The 22,062-nt window shown below is 53.5% G+C and overlaps 1 protein-coding gene across 3 annotated transcripts in view; it reads right to left on the reverse strand.

The window, feature by feature from the left end:
* Nucleotides 1–456: 456 nt before the first annotated feature.
* LOC144734462 (diacylglycerol kinase delta-like) overlaps nt 457–22,062 on the reverse strand; it is a 70,074-nt gene continuing 48,468 nt past the window's right edge. For all 3 annotated transcript variants that reach the window (XM_078616656.1, XM_078616654.1, XM_078616655.1), the window contains 13 exons: nt 21,399–21,522; nt 20,731–20,841; nt 19,167–19,263; nt 17,463–17,570; nt 17,178–17,291; nt 16,544–16,678; nt 16,074–16,243; nt 15,609–15,720; nt 14,571–14,663; nt 14,301–14,420; nt 12,588–12,708; nt 8,160–8,290; nt 457–5,936 (listed from right to left, as the gene is read on the reverse strand). In XM_078616656.1, the coding sequence (XP_078472782.1) occupies nt 5,847–5,936; nt 8,160–8,290; nt 12,588–12,708; nt 14,301–14,420; nt 14,571–14,663; nt 15,609–15,720; nt 16,074–16,243; nt 16,544–16,678; nt 17,178–17,291; nt 17,463–17,570; nt 19,167–19,263; nt 20,731–20,841; nt 21,399–21,522 (1,526 nt within the window). In that variant the 3' untranslated portion in view covers nt 457–5,846. The remainder of the gene's footprint in view (nt 5,937–8,159; nt 8,291–12,587; nt 12,709–14,300; nt 14,421–14,570; nt 14,664–15,608; nt 15,721–16,073; nt 16,244–16,543; nt 16,679–17,177; nt 17,292–17,462; nt 17,571–19,166; nt 19,264–20,730; nt 20,842–21,398; nt 21,523–22,062) is intronic.

Below are 22,062 nucleotides of genomic sequence, written 5' to 3' on the forward strand. Positions count from 1 at the left end.
TTGGCACGTATAAATAATATTCCCGTAAACGTAAACATCTTGTCGGGTGGTGGAGGGTAATTGATGAGAATGTTGGCTAAAACGACCTACGTGGCCTGCCCAAAAAAGAAACACGGATCATTTCAGTGGTTCAGAAAGCGCCACGTGTTTAAAAACTGCACTGCACCGCAGCACGCCGCCTGCAGCCATTTTGTAAAATACCCACACTGCCTTGCACAGCTGTGATGTCACTTCACACGCCGGAGTAGCCATATATGGCCCCGACCACGCCACAGACAATTGGCGAAGATCTTACATTATTTTAGCGATATTATACAAAGATATATATTAAATTGCAGATTAGCCTCGAACGACTTGTCGTAGCAATGCACGTATCAGTGTAAAAATACCTTTACGCAAACAAAATTGAGCTTATTCCCCTCGCTCCCCCACCGGCACAATACTGTAAACAATACGTCACGATATTTACCATGTTTTATGTGATGGAGTATATGTAAACAACACAACGTAACATTGTGCATCGCTTTACACACAAAGACACACAAATTTGGTTACGTTTCATAACGGCATGCGGGACCCTCCACACACAAACATTCCTCCCCACTGAGTTTTTGTTTGTTGTTGCGTAGAACCGGCAACATTCCTGCGCTACTGATAACGGGAATGGATCTCGTTAATCTTTAACATTCAAACACTACACACAGCCATCACAAGCATGACCAGAACCACCACCGTCGTTACCCGAAGCCTTATAAAACGTGCCTTTGGGCATGGCACAAAATAATCATCAGCGTCGTTCTGGAAATTATGAGTCGTGGAATAAATATGCAGAAAATGATTACGCCTCCTTCCCATATCTGTCCCTCCGCGTAGAATAACACAAGTTTAAATATATGTTTGGGTAACACACTTTTAATCGACCACACGGCCTTCTGGAAGAGAATGACTTCAGCAAGCATTGGTTCAACGAGAGCAAACCTCCGGAAGGGTTTTGACGCTGTGAGTGTCTCGTCAGCAACAGTTGGGCTCGCTTGAACCAAAGCCTGATGAACTGCCAAGATGGTTAGAGGCACAGAGCCTCTCAGTTCGAGGTGGGTTCTCGGGGCACGGCTCTTTGTACTTCGAATACGTACTTTAAAAACGCCCGAGCGTGTGCCCGAGCGTGGCCTTTTCACTTTCGTGCGTACGGTGAACTTCTCTCGCACCACCAACCGTGCTCATCGGAGGTGCGCGGCCAGGACATCGAACTCCACATCGAACTCCACAACACCGAAACACGCAACAGCAACAACGGAGGCCAGTAGGTGGCCTCGTCCCGTACGGAGGAGGGCTTCAGACTGAGATTGCCCACTTTCAAGCAGGGACAAACGATGTCTCGTGACTGGTACAATCCTCACGCATATCGGTGTTCCACGTAAAAATGCCATCGTTTTCCGCGATATATATTTTTTATGACATGGCCATGCCCGATGGATTTTTTTGTTTTATTAGACTCTAACACCACCACCGCATCGTCGTCGTCGTCGTCACTGTTCTAATGCGCTTTGTATAAAATCTCACAAAATCACAGTGGCCCCCGAGTTTAACGCGGTCACGATGCCGTCCTAAAGAGTTCCTCGTTAAGCGAGGAATTACCATAACGCGAGCTCAGGCGTGCGCGTTGTCTCGCTCAAGAGGGAAGATTTAACATCCAGGGGAGAAATAAATCACAAGGTGTCATTCACGGTGACATACGACAGGGATGCTGTGCGTGTCAAGATGACATCCCAAATCTGCGTGCACATTCCTGCACACAGCCCTTGTGATGATGGCAACCGGCTATTTATGATGTCGATGAACATAACACGTGCAAGATTCACAATTAAGTTTTTGTTGTGTGAGGCCGCGTGACGATCCAACCAAGTTTGTGTGCGTTAGGAACCCTCCACCACCCGACACAGCCGAACAAATTAAACGTTGAAGGCTGAAGGGCAATTGTCAAGAACATATTTATCAATTATTCGTCAACTTAGCCGGTGAGTGAGCTGAAACGATAATTATTGAGTGAGCTGATACGATCATAATTGTCGTGAAACGTTTGTGCACGCGACAATTACATTTGTTGGACTGTGTCGGGTGGCAACGGGTGTTGACAACACGGGATATGTCAGCTCATTACGAGGCATCACCCAAAGATCGATGACACGCATCCGTGATATTGGCCGTGAAAACCCACGTGGTAAGTGAACCATATATCACCTACTCATATCCGTGGTTCTTTCGGTAAAGTCACGTAGAAGGGAAATAATAAAATAATAAAAATAAAACAATAAAATTCTCTGTCACCTGTGCGAGAAGACCGCTCACAGCTCTGCTGATGTTGTGCAAATTCAACGACGAGTGTCAAGTTCACCTGGCTCCTTGTTCCAGGCACGGGAAGAGGGAAACAAAGTACGAAGAGGTTTGAGAGACAATAGAAGCGGTTCATCTACGTCCCGTGGTATTCATTCCTTAACCCACCTCGATCTGTCAGTCGTGCGGATGTGACAGACCACGCGTTCCCCGCAGACTCGCATATCGGCGGCACAGACATCAGGCTCGGCCCGGCACAAAGACCCGCGCCGCTCTTCCCGAAGGAGCGTAGAGCATCGCCATGCGGAGCGAAGCCGCCAGTGCGATTGAATCGTTCTCGAACGCGCAAAGACGGGAATGGGTTTTGTCTTAACAAATAAAATATATATGTACAGTATATGTTTGGGCAAATCAAATTACCATCACACAAAATAATACTTTAATAATAACAACAGCAACGTCACTTGTATGTACAATATGTATTACGCGTCCGTGTGGTGTATTTTATGGTTAAATAATACTTGTAATAAATAGAGAACCCGTAATATCAGGCAGCCCGGCAGCTATTTCTTTAACAGGCTACACCCTGCAGATGAGACCCAGAAAGTTCAAACTGGTCCAGTGTTTCGTCTTCTCAAACGATGATGGTGAAAAAATGCGAACGGAAAGCCAAGAGATGGACTACAATGTTGAGTTGACCTTTACGCTGAAGCGTAGAAATGTTTCCTGGGAGGCTGTGACACAGCCCCGTTCCCTCTGTCCGCCTCACCCACATTTCAATCGCCATCATCACTCCTCCGGGAGGGGGGGGGACGATAAAACTAGTACCACTTTGCGGGGGAACTCAACGGTGGTCGTCTGATGGGACGGACTCCTCGCCCTCGCGACAGGAATGTGTAATTTCCACCACTTGCTCTGCAGGACTGTAAACAGGGCACAAGCACCAATGCTCGTTCGAGCAGGTAGTGGCTTTGACTTGACTGGGGCTAAGGGATCGCCAATAAAACGCTCAATTCCTCGCACCCAACTCGCCCTGAGACCCGGTGACGGAGCGTGCGTGAACAAGCTTCACGGACAAATGCGGCCGTGGCATTATACCGTACACATCTCCCAAGGGGAGGAAAACCATCAAACAAAGAGAACAACAATAAGTTAGCCGGCGGCTTGCGTGCAAGCATCTTAAAAATCGCCAACCGCGATCGCGGCTATTTTGAGACCAGATCGCAACGACTAAAATACCGGTGACGAGAACGTCGGCGCCAAATTGGGCCAAGCGACGGGAGCTAAATGCGTCGACCCGCCCAAAAATGTTTCCAGTTTACGGAAGCGCTCCAGGCGAGGGTGCACATTCGTTGTTTCACAAAACACGCGGCGGCGAGCGAGCGAGCGAGGGTGGCGCCCTCCCCATCCAGTGTCCGCACAATCGCGAATCAATTCCCACCGCCGGACTTCTCCGCGTTACAAAACGCGCTGACCAATCAGGCGGCTCGCGGTCGGAAGGTCGTGAGTTCAAATCCTGCTTCGGTGGGGAAGGAGGAGGGGGGGGACGTTGACTCAGCCCATCAGCTCTCCGGGGTCGATAAAAACGAGTACCGCTCTGTGGGAGAAGTCAACAGCGGTCGTCCTATGGATAGAATCTGACCCACCATACGACTGTGGAATTTCCACCACTGGATCTGCAGGGCTGTAAACGGGAGAAAAGCGCCGTTTCCCCACCCCCGTATGTTAAACAAAATGTTGGGGGTTACGTGTTATCACGCGGTATGTGTGAATTTGAACCAGTTCTGGTCCGCCCCTAGGTTGATTCAGCCTTAATTGAGTATCCAGTGTGGTGTGGAGAGACAATGGCGTCACGGGCTTAGTGTTTGCCACCCACAGACGCGTGCGCCGTGCCGGCCTTCACAGGTGCTCGCTCGCTGCCAGCACTTGCCCCAAAATCCTATCAACGCTATACGGGGGGGGGGGGGGGGATATTTGTCCTGTGACAATATTTATAATAACTTGATTGGCTGCAAGGTGTAAACGTTTGGGGCGAGTCTTACTTTCCTGCGTGCGTCTCATAACCCTGAGCATACGGTAATGTCGCACTGGGGGCCTTTGTTACGAAGTGTAAACAAACGCCACCCTGTTGCCACCGCGCCCCGTGATTGCACCTGCAAGGTGTAAAGAAAAACGCAAAACGAATACCGATTTGGTAAACACGGTTCAGTCACCTCCTGTAGGACTCCACCAAACCTCACCCTACCACACAATCCTTCCCAAGAGCATTCACGCGCAGATTATCGCACACAGGCCCCGGCCTTCGGGGTGAGCTTCCAGGAGCGGCCACCTAGGCCACCGACGGAGCATTGTTTGTGATTAGTCCCGGGGTGGGCAACGTCTTTCCTTCCCTACGGCCGAATGGGACTTTCAATTGCCTTTGGCGCGCTAACAACTGCAGCCGCCATTCACTTGTGCCAGGCCAGGTGCACTTTGAGGCTACGTGACGAGTGGAAGGGCTCGCTGCTGACATGTCACGGGACAGACCCAGGTGCCATGGGTTGCCTGACCGAGATGACCGCTCAATTAACCACCTGTGCCCCCTACTGTGTCAATTTGCTGCGTTTTATGAACCTGGCGCTCTATCCTTTGGATCACTTCCACCGGGAGCCGCATTCTTTTCTTGCCCAAGGCTCCGTGACACGTCGAGACCGGGCCTGACCGTACCCTTTGGGTAGCACCGTGCGGGACAAGTGCCCAGCGGTCAGAGCCGTGCCCGTCACGGCAACGTGGAATTGACACCGCCGCCTCGGGGCTGCGAGCAGGAGATGAGCGCCGCTGCCCCCGTGCTCGCCCGGGCCGGGAATCGCTGTCATTGAACTCCGATGGAATCCTACAGGACGATTTGTTTTTTTTCGCGTGATTGTCAGGACAGCGTTTGACAAAAGCAGTGCTCTGCGGCGGTTTAAAAATGCGTACGTACGCACGTACGTACACGATACACGCTTCAGTGTTTTCAATAAAAATCCCGCGCGCGTTAGTGAGCGCGACGGTGCCACGACAGACCATCCTGTCTTCGTCGCAACAGCAGTGCGGCTGGTGCTTTTTTGTGCCTCCGCTGACGACCGACGACGCAACCCTGCGTTTGGCGACGCGACGTCACGGCTCGCCGATCTTTCACCGTGCGCGCGCCACATCACATCCCTTTCGTGTAAAGTCACGGACGGAAAATAAAAAAAAACACAAATCGCGATGTCCAGACGGACGCGACGTAAGCCAAGTCTTGGCCTTGTTCTGCAACGTTGACCATCGGCCCGCAGGACCGTTATCAACAGAGCTGACGTATCGTGTAAAAAATAAAATGTAAAATAAGAATAATAAACTTTCACGGAGGCAAGTGCAGCTGCTCCCTGGAGGAATCCCAATGAGATGCGTCGCCCCTTCCTTCCTCGTACACGCACGGCGTCCGTGCGTCCGTCCGTCGGCAGTCGTGCGCGCTCCTTGGTGGTTCCCTTCAGGCAGCCGTGCCGCGGCTCTCACACTTCGCTGACCTGCGCGTGTTTGCTCAGCTCCTTGATGCCGTGCAGTATCCTCTTGATGTGTCCAATCTTCGTAACTCCCAGGTCCTGCGTCGGGAAACACGAACGTGTGCGTGAGTGTGCCTGTGTGTGTGTGTGTACCTGTGTGTGTGTGTGTGTGTACCTGTGTGTGTGTGTGTACCTGTGTGTGTGTGTGTGTACCTGTGTGTGTGTGTGTACCTGTGTGTGTGCCTGTGTGTGTGTGTGTACCTGTGTGTGTGTGTACCTGTGTGTGTGCCTGTGTGTGTGTGTGTGCATGTGCTGTGACGGCCTTCAGAGCTGCTCGCTAACGGCACTTGCCCCAACAGTCTGTTAAGGCTACACGCGGGATCTCTGTCTGTTGGGTGACACCGTGTGTTGTATATTGGGGAGCGGTAGGGTAACGGTTAGCACGTTGCGTGACGGCCCGAGTTTGATTCCCGCTCACGGCCAATGCCTGTGACTATGATCTGAACCGGTCCTGGGCCTCCCCTAGGTCGACTCAGCCTCAAATGAGTACCTGGTGGAGTGTGTAAACATCGCCACTGGGGAGACAAAGGCGGCCGGGCGCGGTACTGGTCACCCACCTCCTCGTGCGCTGTGGCAGCCTTCATAGGTGCTACTCGCTAACAACATTCCCCCCCAAAAGTCTGTTAAGGCTACACGGGGGGATCTTTGTCTTTGGGGCCGTCCATAAATGACGTCACGCACCTAGGGGGGAGGGTCAGACATTTGTGACGATGTGTGACGAGGGGGGGGGGGGGTTGAGAAATGTGACGTCCCATCAAAATGTGCAACTTTAAATAAATATAGACAACACGTTCTACTTAATTAAATAGACAGTGCCACATTAAATACACACGACAATGACAATAGTTTAAAACGATTTGAAGCGTGTTTTATATTTTTGGGAGGGGGGGGGGGCAGAGCTTTGTGACGTCATATTTGAGGGGAGGGGTCTGACTTTTTGTGACGCCGTGTGACGAAGGGGGGGGGGGGGGGTCAAAAATCGTCCAAAATTGCGTGACGTCATTTATGGACGATCCTTTGGGGATTCGAGTTCGATTCCTGCTCACGGCCAACGCCATTGACGATTATCTGAGAACCAGTTCTGGGCCTCCCCAAGGTTGACTCGGCCTCTAATGAGTACCTGGTGTGGCCAGGTGTGGTGCTGTCCAGACAAAGAGACTCAAATACCCACACAAAAATACCTATAGACTCACACAGAGACACACAGACTTGTGCAGAGACTCCAGATTCACACAGACACCCATAGACTCACACAGAGACACACAGACTTGTGCAGAGACTCCAGATTCACACAGACACCCATAGACGAGCACAGGGACGCACCGACTCACAATAGAGACCCCGAATATGCAAAATGGCTGAATAGAACAGATTTTCTACAATATCTGTAAAAATATCTTTCAAATGGGCCTTTTTTATTTTGAACACACTGGATGGTGCTCTGCATGATTATGATTAATGTTGTTGTCGTTTGCCCAAGAAAGCCTCAGTGAGTCTCAAGACCAGTTTTCAGGAGGGTCCTGCTCAGATTTCGCAGACAGGGGGTGGACGCTCGCTGTCGGGTTCCTCAATGGAGGCATCTGGCGGGGTCATTTTTCAAATGCGGCCGATTTTTGATTGTGACTGCGATGCATTTAAACAGCTCGGCGAAGTGAATTTGTTGAACCAGGTGAGGGCTAGAGAGGATAGTCTCGCACGAGTGACCACGTGCATTGCTCTGTCAGTCAGGGGTGATGATTGCTGCTACGTGTAATCCCAATTGAGTATTTTGTTAATTTGACAATTACGACGATTTTTTTGTATTTTACCCGGTAAGGCCCCACCGAGCTGCGACGTAGTTCTTGTTCAGAAGCGACCTGGCCATCACACATGGTAGCTCAACGAAGCGGCTGATCACCTGGACATTCAGAGCAGCCAAATAACACCAAAGCGCAGCTCGGTTCTGAACGTGGAGGGATACACCAAATATACAGCAGCGGGCGTCAGGGCCGGGATCGAACCCACGACCTCCTGCACACCAGGCGAGGTAGTCAACATCTCCTCGCCACCACGGCACCCTCGCAATGGCCGTCACGTGATCTTGAGCGAAGTGCCCGGCTCGTAGCGGCCGCCGTCGTTTCCTACGGCGAACTCTACCGCTCGGCCACGTCGCCCCCTGCTGCACGAGTTCCGATCCTCGGAGATCGGGGGGAGGGGGGGGAGGGGGGGGGTTGGAACCCGGACCCCAGCCCCGGTGTTCGGCCCCGGCGCCCGCGGACGAACCTTGAGGTCGCGGCGGTCGAGCTGCAGCAGCTCGGGCCCGCGGATGTCGTTGCGGCCGAAGGCGTCGCGATACTCGTCGAGACCCAGCCTCTCCAGCCAGCCGCCCACCTCCTCCGCGCACCACAAGTGCACTGCGGACACACGCACGCACGTGTGTGTGAGGCGTGTGTGTGTGTGAGGCGTGTGTGTGTGTGTGTGAGGCGTGTGTGTGTGTGTGTGAGGCGTGTGTGTGTGTGTGTGAGGCGTGTGTGTGTGTGTGTGAGGCGTGTGTGTGTGTGAGGCGTGTGTGTGTGTGAGGCGTGTGTGTGTGTGTGAGGCGTGTGTGTGTGTGAGGTGTGTGTGTGAGGCGTGTGTGTGTGAGGCGTGTGTGTGTGTGAGGCGTGTGTGTGTGTGAGGCGTGTGTGTGTGTGAGGCGTGTGTGTGTGTGAGGCGTGTGTGTGTGAGGCGTGTGTGTGTGAGGCGTGTGTGTGTGTGAGGCGTGTGTGTGTGTGAGGCGTGTGTGTGTGTGTGAGGCGTGTGTGTGTGAGGCGTGTGTGTGTGTGAGGCGTGTGTGTGTGTGAGGCGTGTGTGTGTGTGAGGCGTGTGTGTGTGTGAGGCGTGTGAGGTGTGTGTGAGGTGTGAAGATGTGAGGTGTGTGTGTGAGGCGTGTGTGTGTGAGGCGTGTGTGTGAGGCGTGTGTGTGAGGCGTGTGTGTGAGGCGTGTGTGTGTGAGGCGTGTGTGTGTGTGTGTGAGGTGTGTGTGAGGTGTGTGTGTGTGTGAGGCGTGTGTGTGTGAGGCGTGTGTGTGAGGCGTGTGTGTGTGTGAGGCGTGTGTGTGTGTGAGGCGTGTGTGTGTGTGAGGCGTGTGTGTGGGGAGTGGTAGTGTAGCGGTTTGCGCGCTACGAACCCGGCGACCCGAGTTCGATTCCCCGCTCACGGCCAACACCGGTGACGATTATCTGAACAGGGCCTGGGCCTCCCCAAGGTAGACTCGGCCTTAAACGAGTCCATGGGGCAGCACCGGGGAGATGATGATGGCCAGGCGTGGTGTCGGCCACACACCTCCTAGTCTGCCGCGTCAGCCTTAATAGGTGCTCGCTAACAGTGCTTGACACAAACAGTCTGTTCAGGCTGATATTTGTGTATTTTGCAGTGGGGAGTGTTGGCACAGTAGTGACCGCACCATTATACGAAAGAAGAAGAAGATCTGTATGTTGAACATTTTCTACGTACGTATATTGAACTTTTATGTACGTATATTCAACTTCTTCTATACATGTACGTTGAACTTCTTTGGCACCGTACGTAGCCTACCGTGCTAATCGGAGGTGCGGGGGAAGGACAACAAACTAAACACGCAAAACAGTTCTAATTAAAAGAGTTTGTCAATCTTGATGATTTCAAAGTTCATGGCTCCAGTGGCTTCCACATAATCGGAAGGAAGAGCGTTCCAGACGGCCGCAGAAGCGCGTCTGAGAGCCCCTCGCGAAGCGGCGACTGCCGTCTTTGTCCGATGGCTACGAACCCACGGAGACTCCGCACTGCGATGCCAGTGACCATCGCGTGGAAATGTATTGCACGCAAACACTCCCTAAACGCGTGGTGATGTTGATTATAAATGTGGATGGAAAAACAGGAGGACCCGGAGAAAAATCCACGCGACCACACGGGGCAGAGATACACGAAAACTACAAATATACAGCAGCAGGCGTCCGGGTCGGGATCGAACCCTCGACCTCCTGTACACCAGGCGAGGGAGTTAACGTCTCAGCAAAGTCAGAATCGGGCTCAGGGCTCGTCGATCCTGCCTCTCGTGGAGTGGCAGGCTGCTCGTCCACGCGTGAAGAAGGCCACTGCCCCGAATGTCGCCTATGGTATGTTCATCCTTTGAAGGATTGTTGATGATGATGATGTTGTTGTTTGTGCTCCACTGGCAATGCAGCAGCAACTGAGGATTCTTCACGCATTACAAATTAATAAAAGACCGACATTTATTTCAAAAGATAATTCATGCACTGATTAATGTTAATGGCAGTCGGTTTGAACATTTGTTAAAAATGTTAAAATACGTCACGTTAACCCCCTGTGATTTGCCAATCGGCCGCCAAACGATGAACGATTTAATTTGTCTGAGGAGCGACCGAACGGAAGTCGGTGGACACGTTTGTTTTGTTTCACGTCGGAGCGAGGATGCGGGGGTGCGCTGGGGTTTGTTGACGCGGTTTGTTGGCACAGGCGTCTGGCGAAGTGACTCAGACGCGCTGGCTGGGCGCGAGCGAGACAGCCCCACCCAGCAGCACGGCGCCTGATCGTCCCTTGCGGCTTTGACGGCGTCTGTCCGTCCAGCCCCAACACAGGGCGCCCTCTGTGCTCACGGCCACGTGGAACGGACAGCCGCTCGGCCAGCAACACACACGAGTGCGAGTTCATGGGCGCGGTGACCTTCCGGGAGTTTGTCATTTCAGTAGCAAGGGTTTGTGGACTGGCAAGCTGTGGATGGGGTTCAACATTCGTCGTCTCTCATCAGCCCCGTGAGGCTTGCTTGGATCAATACTGGTGAACTGCCCGATGCTTAGAGGCATAGGCTGGTCTTGACATCCAGTGTCCCATCAGCAGAGTGAGGTCTGCTGGAATTCAAGCCGGTGAACTGCCGGTTCCCTACTCCCCTTACGATAATGGGGGTCAGAGTTCGACGCAAAATTACAAAATACACAAACTCAAATTAATCATTAGGATCCTTGCCGAGAATATACATAACACAATAAATGACGGGATGCTTAATTTAAGAACAATAATGAACGTGCCTTGCTGTGCAGTTGTGGCCGTGGTGGAGCATGGGGCCACGGTAGTGAGATGTTAACTCCCTCGCCTGGTGTGCAGGAGGTCGTGGGCTCGACCCTGACGCCTGCTGCTGTGTATTTGGAGTTTGCGGTGTTTCTCTCTCCCCGTGGTCGCGTGGATTTTTCTCGGGGTCCTCCGCTTTTTCCGTCCACATTTAGAATCGTGCGTTTACGAGTATTTGGCTGCTATACATTTGCACGTGATAAGCCACTTCGTTGAGCTATCATTTGTGATAGCCAGGTCGCTTGTGAAACAGAGCTATACAGCTCAGTGGGCCTGACCTGGAAAAATACAAATGTGTTCTCAATGAAATAGTTGAGTATACAGCGTAGTGGGGTACGTCCTCCAAATTGCTATAACTGCTTTCTTTGTGTGCGTGTGTGTGTGTGCCCATGGCAACCACGTGAAGTTGCGTGACACTGCGTGTTGTATGATGAGGAGCGGTGGCGTAGCGGTTCGCCCGCTGCGCTACGATCTCAGCGACCCGAGTTTGATTCCCGTTCACGTCCATCACCAGTGGCGTTTGTCTGAACCGGTCTTGGGCCTCCTCTAGGTTTACTCGGCCTCAAATGAGTACCTGGTGCGATGCGTAAAATCAACTTTGCCACTGAAGAGAAAAAGGTGCTGGTCACCCACCCTCTCATGTGCCGTGCCGGTCTTCATAGGCGCTACTCGCTAACGGCACTTGCCCCAACAGCCTGTTAAGGCTACACGGGGGATCTTTGTCTTTGTACTTTCGTGCGGAATGGCCTGGCCCACCGCTGCGTTCAGTCCCCATGAGTGGCAGCGGCCGTCCGCCCCCCACGTTCCACCCGCCGCATCCACCCACACGGCTCCCGTCGCAAAACGCGATGCCCGTTGACGGCGCGGGAGTTCTTGTTGTTGTTGTTGTTATAAAGTTTGACGCGAAGCGGTGTCGTTGTCGCTTTGCGTAATGACAGCGGCTCGTAACCTTGCAGTGGCGAGGACGGCCGCGGGCGACGACGTCAAAGAACTGCCGCTGAATTCACTTCCGTAGGCACATTTCCCGTCGAGGATCTTGAGGGGTCCGGGGGGAGGTTTTGGGATAAATGTGGCCTTCGCGGAGATAACGGGGTTTTATTTATCTTAAGAAAACGGATATCGCCGTGGCATCGTACCCCCTGGATGTCGAGAACACCAAACAGGCCTCACCCATTCAGGAATTACAATCCGACATCGGCTCGACGTGCGTGGGCTGAAACGGTGGCGACACGTTGCTTCTAGACGCTCACTGCAACACGTCTGAACGCTCTTCCTTCCGATATTAGCAGTCACTTTTAAATCTGGATTGAAAACTCATTTCTTTAGAACTGCTTTCTCTGTTTAGTCTGTTGTCCTTCCCCCGCACCTACGATTAGCACGGTTGGCTATGTACGATGCAAGAAGCTCAAGATACATACCCATAATGCACTGTGCCAGCAACTTTTGATAATTTCGATTTCAATGCAAATTAGTATGTTAGTTTTATATATTTCATGATTGAAGAGGTTGCCTGCAACTCAACAGCTACCAGGAGGTGACCGTTCATATACCCATTTAAAAACCGGGTGGGGGGGGGGGGGCACTGTGTGGGGACGGCGGTGGTACCGGGCACGGCGACGCCGGCGCGCGAGTCCCGGGCTCGCAGGTTCTTGTCGCGCTTGAACTTGGGCACGAGGCGGAACTTGGCGCTGCGCCCCGTCCACTTGGAGTACTCCATCGCGTGGATCTGTCACAGTCGCAACGCCGTCGTCATCATCGCCACCATCCTCAGGCGTGATCTGTCCTCTGCTCGATAAAAACAAATTTCTGCTTTTTGTGTTTAGTTTGTTGTCCTTCCCCCACACCTCCAATTAGCACGTTTGCCTATGTACGGTGCCAAAGAAGCTCAACATACATACATACAACATACATATACAGAAGAAGTTCAATATACGTACATCATAGAAGTTCAACATAGGTATGTAGAAAAAGCTCAACATACAGATCTTCTTTTTCTTTCGTATGGCTGCTGTAGATGCAGAGCAATAACTACAATGTCACATTCAGGTGGTCAAGCCAGCAGATAACTGTGTCAAGAGTAGGGGATCAGTGTGTCGCTGTGATGTCTCCTTCGTATTTGTTGATGAGGCATTGCGTCGTTATACGTTGTACGATCTGTTCTGGATGACAACAGTGGCACAGATGAAGGCCTTTCGGTGATGAATGGTGGTTCAGACAATATGAGAATGATTGATACGATTGCAAGGTTTAAAACATGTTCATTTAATTATGCGTCTTAATGTATATTTGTTCTTTATTTGTTTGAGTCGTGCATTCTTAAATGTATGTATGAGTTTGTGATGCTGCGCTAAGTTAAAAAATATCTAAGTCGGAGCGATCCAGTTGCCTGGCCAAAGAGTGGCCTGTGAATTCTAAAACTCAATAAATAAATACAAATTGCCACCTCTCGCGGGCCTTGCGATGAAACAATCCATCTAGCTCCTCCACGTGAGCTGATTTTACATCTACCCAGTAAACAGGCCCACGTTGACCCAACGTTGGCATGTGGTTGGAATCACAGGGCCTACGTCGACCCAACGTTGATCCAACGTTGGCCGAACGGTTCCATGCTGGCTGGGTACCCTCCGTGGTGCATGCACTCTCGCGTGCGTTCCCTCCTTCGGCTGTCACTCTATCCTTAGTCTCCACCACCAGCCATCATCGTCACCAACTCCTACCAGCCATCTATCGAATTTAACCGCGCTGCGGCATCTATCTAAGTCTATGAGTTTCTATGTGAGTCTATGGGTCTGTATTTGAAACTATGGGTCTCTATGTGAGTCTATGAGTTTCTATGTGAGTCTATGGGTCTGTATTTTAAACTATGGGACTCTATGTGAGTCTATGAGTTTCTATGTGAGTCTATAGGTCTGTATTTGAAACTATGGGTCTCTATGTAAGTCTATGAGTTTCTATGTGAGTCTATGGGTCTGTATTTTAAACTATGGGACTCTATGTGAGTCTATGGGTCTGTATTTTAAACTATGTGACTCTATGTGAGTCTATGGGTCTGTATTTGAGAGTCATTGGTGACAGGGCTAAGACCATCAACTCGACGCGCTCAACCCAGATCTCAGCGTTAACGGTTGGGATGACCTCTGACCCCTGTGGTTGAGATGACCTATGACCCACGAGGTTGAGATGACCTCTGACCCACGAGGTTGAGATGATCTCTGACGAACGAGGTTGAGATGACCTCTGACCCACGCAGTCGAGGTGACCCCTGACCCACGCGGTCGAGACGACCTCTGACCCACGCGGGCGTAACGCTCGACGCACCTCCCCATCGCTGGGCTGGGCCATGTGACGCAGCCAGGGGATGTCCGCGATGCGCCGCAGCTCCAGGTCGACGGCCGCCAGCGCCGCGTGCAGCGAGTCCTCCTGCTCGCGCTCCAGCTGCTGCTCGTGGGGGCACAGGAACAAAGGCAAGGGGACGCCCCCCGACAGAAGTTCTACGCGAATACACACATCGCTGTACAGTTCAATATTTCTGTCATTCGTCCGGAGATCCTCCCAACCCTCCACAGGATCCCGTCACGAAGGACTCACGAGGGAGAGCTTGCCGGAGAGCAGCAGCTCCGTCTCGCCGTGCAGAGCCTTCACGTTGTTTACAGAGTCCATCACCAGGTGCCGAGCCAAGCCCTGCGAGCAAGTGGGGTGAGGAACAGGGGAGAGCATCACCACCATCACCGCCATCACCACCATCATCGTCATCATCGTCGTCGACAATTATCAAAATGGGACCACAGGGTTTGGGTAAATGTTGGTGCCAGTTCTGTCTGCCTTCCTGCCTGCCTGTGCGCCTTGCAACCTGAGCAGTTTTGAGAACAACAACAATTTTCATTCTACCAGGTGACGTCACCGCCACTTAGTGGCAGCTGTTGTGCGTATCTTTGTCCACGAACTGTCTGTGTCACTCTAAGGAGGTCATCATTTGTCAACTTGGGGGTGGAACAATGATTGCGTCAATTACAGTTCAAGACACACCCCAAAAACTTCAGAGATTTTTTTGTTCACTATTTTAATTTTACCGGGAAAGGCCCACTGAGCTTTATAGCTCTTTTTCACAAGCGATCTGACTATCACTAATGATAGCTCAACTCATTGTGTGGGAAGTTTTCAGTAGCACAGAGGACCCGGAGAAATATCCACGGGGGGAGAGAGACGCAAACTCCAAATATACAGCAGGCGTCATCAGGGTCGAGATCGAAAACACGACCCTCCTGCATACCAGGCGAGGGAGTTAACATCTCATAGCCACCGTGGCGCAGTGGGTGGGGCTACCTGAATAGTGGGCGGGGCTACCTGAGCAGTGGGCGGGGTTACCGATATAGGGGGAGGGGCTACCAGAATAGTGGGCGGGGCTACCTGAATAGTGGGCGGGGCTACCTGAGCAGTGGACGGGGCTACCTGAGCAGTGGGCGGGGCTACCTGAGCAATGGGCGGGGCTACCTGGGCAGTGGGCGGGGCTACCTGAATAGTGGGCGGGGCTGAGTAGCAGGTGGGGGGGTACTGGCAGAGGCGGCCCGCTCACCCCCACGAGTTCCCGGCTGAGCCTCCGGGAGACGCGGGGAGCTTTCTACTCACGGAGGATCGCTTGGGCTTGCCGTAGAGGGCGTCGAGCGCGTGTGCGCTGGCGTTGACGGCGTGCGCCAGCTCCTGCTCCACGCTGCTGTGGCCCTCGGCCGCCTCCCTGATCCTGGGGGCGGCGGCGGTGGCGACAGAGACACCACGAGTGTCGGATTATTTGACCAGGTAAGGCCCAATTTTTCAGGAGCGAACTGGCTATCGCAAACGAAGTGGTATATCACGTGGACATTTATAGCGGCCAAACACTCTGAACGCATGTTTATAAACGTGGAGGGAAAAACCGGAGGACCTGGAGAAAAATGCACGTGACCACGGAGAGAGATATGTAGACTCAAAATATACAAGCATCGGGGTTGGGATCGAACCCACGACCCCTGTATACCAGGCGAGGTAGTCAACATCTCGCAACTGCGGCATATTGCCGGTGCTCTCTCGATGTCCGGGCCGCCAGGGGGTCCTCACGCGTGAATGAGGGCGGCGGCGGCGCAGGCGAACGCCTCGATCCGATTGGCCTCCTCCGCCATGATGACCTCCGACGGCGGCGTGGCCTGCAGCAGTGCATGCTGGGAGTGCGGGCGAGGCAGCTCGTACTTCTGCTTGTCCTCCCACGACTTGAGCGTGCTCTCGAAGGCCTGCCATCACCGCCGCACAACAACAAAGATCCCACCCCCAGCGGAAGCCTTCATAGCCTGCTCAGACAAGAGCCGTTAGAGAGCACCTATGAAGGCCGGCACAACACGTGGCGGGCTGGTGTTCCATGCAACGCGCCTGGCTGGCTTTGTCTCCTCGTGACTACCGTGGTGGTGGTGGCGGCGGTGGTGAAGTCTCGGTCATGGTGGCGGTCGTGTAAGTGTCGGTGGCTATTGACGTCGCAGCTGTGGCAGTGGTGGTGGCGGTGGTATCAGTGGCGAAGTTTTAATGGCGCCCCTCACCCGGTCGCGCGTCAGCATCTGCGCCCGGTTCTTGTGGGTGATCTTGATGTATCCCGGCGGCTGGATCCAGGCCTCTCCATCCACCTGCACGGGCATCCCCTCCTCCCCCAGGATCGTGATCTTCACCGTGCGGCACTGCGGCCGTCGCACACGAAGACACGTGATCACTTGCGTCATCACAGAGACACGTGATCACTTGCGTCGTCACACAGACACGTGATCGCTTGCGTCATCACACAGACAGGTGATCACTTGCGTCATCACAGAGACACGTGATCGCTTGCATCATCACACAGACACGTGATCACTTGCGTCATCACAGAGACACGTGATCGCTTGCGTCATCACACAGACACGTGATCGCTTGCGTCATCACACAGGCACGTGATCGCTTGCGTCATCACACAGACACGTGATCGCTTGCGTCATCACACAGCCACGTGATCGCGGCCGTCGTCACACAAAAAAAAGCTGTCGTCAGGGCTGCTGTGCCGTGACGCTGAGTCGTTGCCACGAGGGAGGAGCCGCGTGCCGTGCCGGCTTCCTGCGATTGTCGACATGGAAAGTGCGGAGTGATGGAGTGACGTCCCCCTTCCTGCTTCCCACCTTCGTCTACACCCCCCGACGCCCTCACCTGCGCGATGCGGTGGTGCTGCAGGTTGAGCACGCGCGACACGGCCATCTGCATGCTGCTGAACACGGCCACCACCTCCAGGATCTTGTCGTCAAACGACGGCGCCGTGAACGTCTGGGAGAGTGGGGAGGGGGGGGGCACAAAGACACGCACGGACGGGTGCACGCTTACACCCAACACTTAACGCACACTTACACCCAGCACTCAACACCGCCCAGGGCTGTATGTGTGAGCTGTTTGAGCCCGGCGCGGACGCGACCGCCGCGAGCGCCTCTGTCTCCCAACCTCGTCCTCCTTGGTTCCGCCCCAGAAGTTGGTTCCTCCCGCGTAGCTCGGGATGTTGAGCACCGCGATGCCCTGCAGACTCGGCAGCGGGATGTACTGCCCGTCACACTGCGCGACAAACACAACAACGGCAAATGACGTCCATCAGGCGCCCTTAAACGATGCGTCTCAGAGCGCCGTGCATGGCTGGGCCCTCGAACAAAGACGGTCACCGCATCGAGCGCTTTCAGATGCAATTCTACGGCCGTCTGGAACGCGCTCTCCCTTCCGATATTAGGAAGCCATTGGGAGCCACGCAACTTCTAAATCATCTGGATTGAAAACTCATTTCTGTAGAACTGCTTTTTGTGTTTAGTTTGTTGTCCTTCCCCCGCACCTCCGAGTAGCACAGTTGGCTACGTACGGCGCCAAAGAAGTTCAACGTACACACAGCACGAGCGTACAACCCCGCCTAGCTTCCGGGATGTGACGAGCCTGGGCGCAGCCCGGGTGACCTGGCCAACCGTGCGGTCGAAGCGAACGCCGCGGCGCGCCATCGCAGTTCGACGTACATACATGCACGAGCAAAAGAACGTAGAGGGACAAACATCGCTTGCGGCCTGCTTATTCTGTCACGTATATATTCTCGACAATGACGACGCGTTTGATTTTGGAGTCCAGCGGCAGGGCGCGGCACCGCTCGTTCGCGGTTTCGGATCGAACGGCCGCCCTCATGAATACCGCGGCAACAACCACAACCACAATGCTACAACTACGCGCCGTCCGATTCACAGTGGACGTCAAAGATCCCCCGATGTCGTTCGCGAAATGTGGCCCGCTGCGTGCCGGCGTAAGGGTTCACATTTTGCCGGATTTTAAAATGACGCCGCAAATTACTCCGTTGGGATTTGTATTTATATTTCATCACGTGTAAGGCCTCCACTGAGCTGCGGAGCTCTTTTTTAGAAGCGACCTGGCGAACGCAACGAAGTGGCTTATCATCGTCACGTGGAAATATATAATGGCCAAATACTCTAAACGCGTGGTGATGTTGATTGTAAATGTGGAGGAAAAAACCGGAGGACCCAGAGAAAAATCCACACGACCATGGGGAGAGAGAGAGAGTGAGATGCAAACTCCAAATATACAGCAGCAGGCGTCAGGGTCAGGATGGGAACCCACGCCCTCCTGCACACCAGGCGAGGTAGTTAACATCTCCTAGCCATTGAGGCACCGCATAGCAGAAAGAATCCCCTTATATTGGCAGACGAATGCCCCAGGTCACTCCTGCTGACTAAGACTATCCGGGTCTGTTGAGTCCTCACGACTGGTTAGAGAAACTAAACTTGGCACTTGCCCCAACAGTCTGTTGTATGTGACAATGCAGTAGGAGAGGGGAGCAGTAGCGCAGTGGTTAGGGCGTTGTGCTACGAACCTGGCGAGTCGAGTTCGATTCCCGCTCACGCACAACACCAGCGACCATTATCTGAATCGGTCCTGGGCCTCCCCTAGGTTGATTTAGCCTCAAATGAGTACCAGTGGCGATGCGTAAACATCGCCACTGGGGAGACAAAGGCGGCCGAGCGTGGTGCTGGCCACCCACCCCCTCGTGCGCCGTGCCAGCCTTCATAGGTGCTACTCGCTAACAGCACTTGCCCCAACAGTCTGTTAAGGCTACACGGTGGGGGGGGGTATTTTTGTTGCGAGGGGGTGTCCATCCCTCACCTCCAGGAGCACGCGCTGGTCCAGGTTCTTGAAGGACTGCTGCAGCAGCTCCTTGGTTCCGAGCACGCCGTACCACATCATGTTCTTGGTCCGACTCCTGATCGGGGCACGGCACGCGTATGGGACACGTCACGCGGAGACTCACAATTGGAGGTGCGTGGGGGGCAAAGACAACAGACTAAACACAAGAAGCAGTTCTAAGGAAGTGAGGTTGTCAATGTAGATGATGATGTTAAAGTGGGTAGCCCCCAGTGGCTTGTTAATATCGGAAGAGCGTTCCGGACGGCCGCAGAAGCGCATCTGAAAGCGCCGCGCGATGCGGTGACCACCGCCTTTGTTCGATGGCTGAGCCGAAAGCTGCTGCTGCTGCAAGGATGAAATTTCACACACGAATGAAGGTTGTTTTTCCCAATTCAATTATTCGTGATGAATTGTTTAAATTGGCCAAATGTGGACCGTGAAGCCGGCACTCGATGGGATAGCTCCCTTTTAGAATGACGTCACGGGACATCTCCAATGGCCGCTGTGTGGGGGACGGCGCGCGGTAATTGTTTTTACTTTTGAACACGCTTGCGATATTAACCAGGGCGCACCGCGCGATTCGAACCGCAAACGTCCGAACATGAGCCGCGAACGTTCATCCCGCTTGTAAATGGTACAGGCGTCGTGCACGGTTTCGTAACGGGCTGCTGGGCAAGTGCGAGTGTGAAAAGTATTAATATCTCGGCCCCAGCTATTAATAATTTGAGACCTGCATTGCCTTTGCACTGTTCGCATTTTGTTGTTGTTGTCTGGTCTAACATCGGCGGTGAAACACGGCCATAAAAAAGCATGTCTCTCTGGTGTAGGCCAATCAGTTTCAAAGACAATGGATATATTATCAGAGCCACGTGCTTGTTTGCATGCTTTTGCCACATGTAATGTTCATGGTTAATGCAGACATGATGCCTTGAACAAGTGTATTGATGTGGTGTCTGAACATCTGAACACTTCCTGTTTTATTACCAGAAATGATCAAGCCTATTGTTATTTTTTCATCATTTTGGTAACTGGCAAAACTGTCCCATAGATTTGTTTTCTCCACGTGTTGGTGGTACAGTAGTGTCGTGGTTAGCACACTGCACTTCGAACCCGACAACCCGAGTTCGATGCCCGCTCAGGGCCAAAAACAGTGGCGAATATCTGAACCGGTCCTGGGCCTCCTTTAGGTCGACTTTGTCTTAAATGAGTACCTGGTGCGGTGTGTAAACATCGCCACTAGGGAGACAAAGGTGGCCGGGCGTGGTGTTGGCCACCCACCCCCTCGTGAGCCGTGCCAGCCTTCATAGGTGCTCACTAACAGCACTTGCCCCAACAGTCTGTAAGGGGCAATACGGGGGACCTTTGTCTTGGTTAGTGTACGTGTGTCGTACACTGTATGTGAGTTGTACACATGGTGCGTGCATGCGTGTGTGTAGTGCTGCTGCTCGCTAACAGCACTTGCCCCTAAGGCCTGTTGAAGGCTATACGGGGGATCTTTGTGTTTGCGGTGTTATTTTGTGGCTCTGGGCGTGCGTGCCCTTGCCGGCATTTCTCTGGGTGCTCCTCCCGTTTGTTGTTGAAGTCCAGGGAAATCTTGGCATCAAGGCCGATCCCGAAATAGTTGTTCATCACGCACTTCTCCATGAAACCCTCGCTGCCAAGAAACACACAGGCCAGGAAAAGGTCACGTCTCGGGCGAGGGGGATGGCTGGAGGCGAGTGGGTGAGCGAGTGGGTGAATGCGTGGGTGAGTGAGTGGGTGAGTGAGTGGGTGAATGAGTGGGTGGATGGGTGAGTGAGTGAGTGGGTGAATGCATGGGTGAGTGAGTGGGTGAGTGAGTGGGTGAATGAGTGGGTGAATGAGTGGGTGGGTGAATGAGTGGGTGGGTGAGTGGGTGAATGAGTGGGTGGGTGGGTGAGGGAGCGGGTCAGTGCATGAATGGGGAAGAAAGCGGGTGAGAGGGAGAGCGGATTAGTGAGCGGGCGGGCGGATCAACGGGTGAGCGGGTGAACAGGTGAGTGAGCGGGCAAACCGGTGAGTGAGCAGGTGAGCGAGCGAGTGAGTGAGCGGGCGAGCAGGAGAGCGGGTGAGTGAGCGGGTGAGTGAGCGGGTGAGTGAGCAGGAGAGAGGGTGAGTGAGCAGGAGATTGGGTGAGTGAGAGAGCAGGTGAGTGGGAGGGGGGGGATGGTGGGCTGGGGGGGGGGCACTCACAGTGAGTCCGGGTCGAGGTCCATGAGAGGCGTGGCGCAGGCCCCCAGGGTGTCCGCGTTGGTGAGCAGCATCTTGCTGATGATGCAGCTCCCGGCGACCGACGCGGCCAGGCCCGCTCGCAGACCTGCAGCGCCACGGCAGGGCCCTCCGTGAGCCACGGGGCCCTCCGTGAGCCACGGGGCCCTCCGTGAGCCACGGGCCCTCCGTGAGCCACGGGGCCCTCCGTGAGCCACGGGGCCCTCCGTGAGCCACGGGGCCCTCTCAAGGCTCTTTGTCAGAAGGGTCCCGACCGGCGCCGTCACAGAAGCGACGATATTGGGTCCGTTATGCCGCCAGGTAAAATTTTATCGAGCCCTCATTCGTGCAAACAATTGCCGAGGCACTAAGAACTAGCGTGGAAGGTTTCCGAGTGGTGAGCCGGCACCAACATTAGCTCCACAGTCCTCTATATATACAAATGTGTTCAGCCAACTCGTGAGTGTTTAGACATGCGGGAGGAAACCGGAGCACTCGGAGAAAACCGACTCGTGCGAGGGAGCAACACTCAATTCCATACCAGAAGGGACAGACGCTGTACAGTTCTACATTTCTGTAATGCGGCCGTCTGGAACGCTCTTCCTTCCTATATTAGGAAGCCACTGGAGCTATGGACTTTTAAAAGTGA

The sequence above is a fragment of the Lampetra planeri genome, chromosome 51, assembly GCF_965212315.1.
Source record: "Lampetra planeri chromosome 51, kcLamPlan1.2.h2, whole genome shotgun sequence".
NCBI lineage: Eukaryota > Metazoa > Chordata > Hyperoartia > Petromyzontiformes > Petromyzontidae > Lampetra > Lampetra planeri.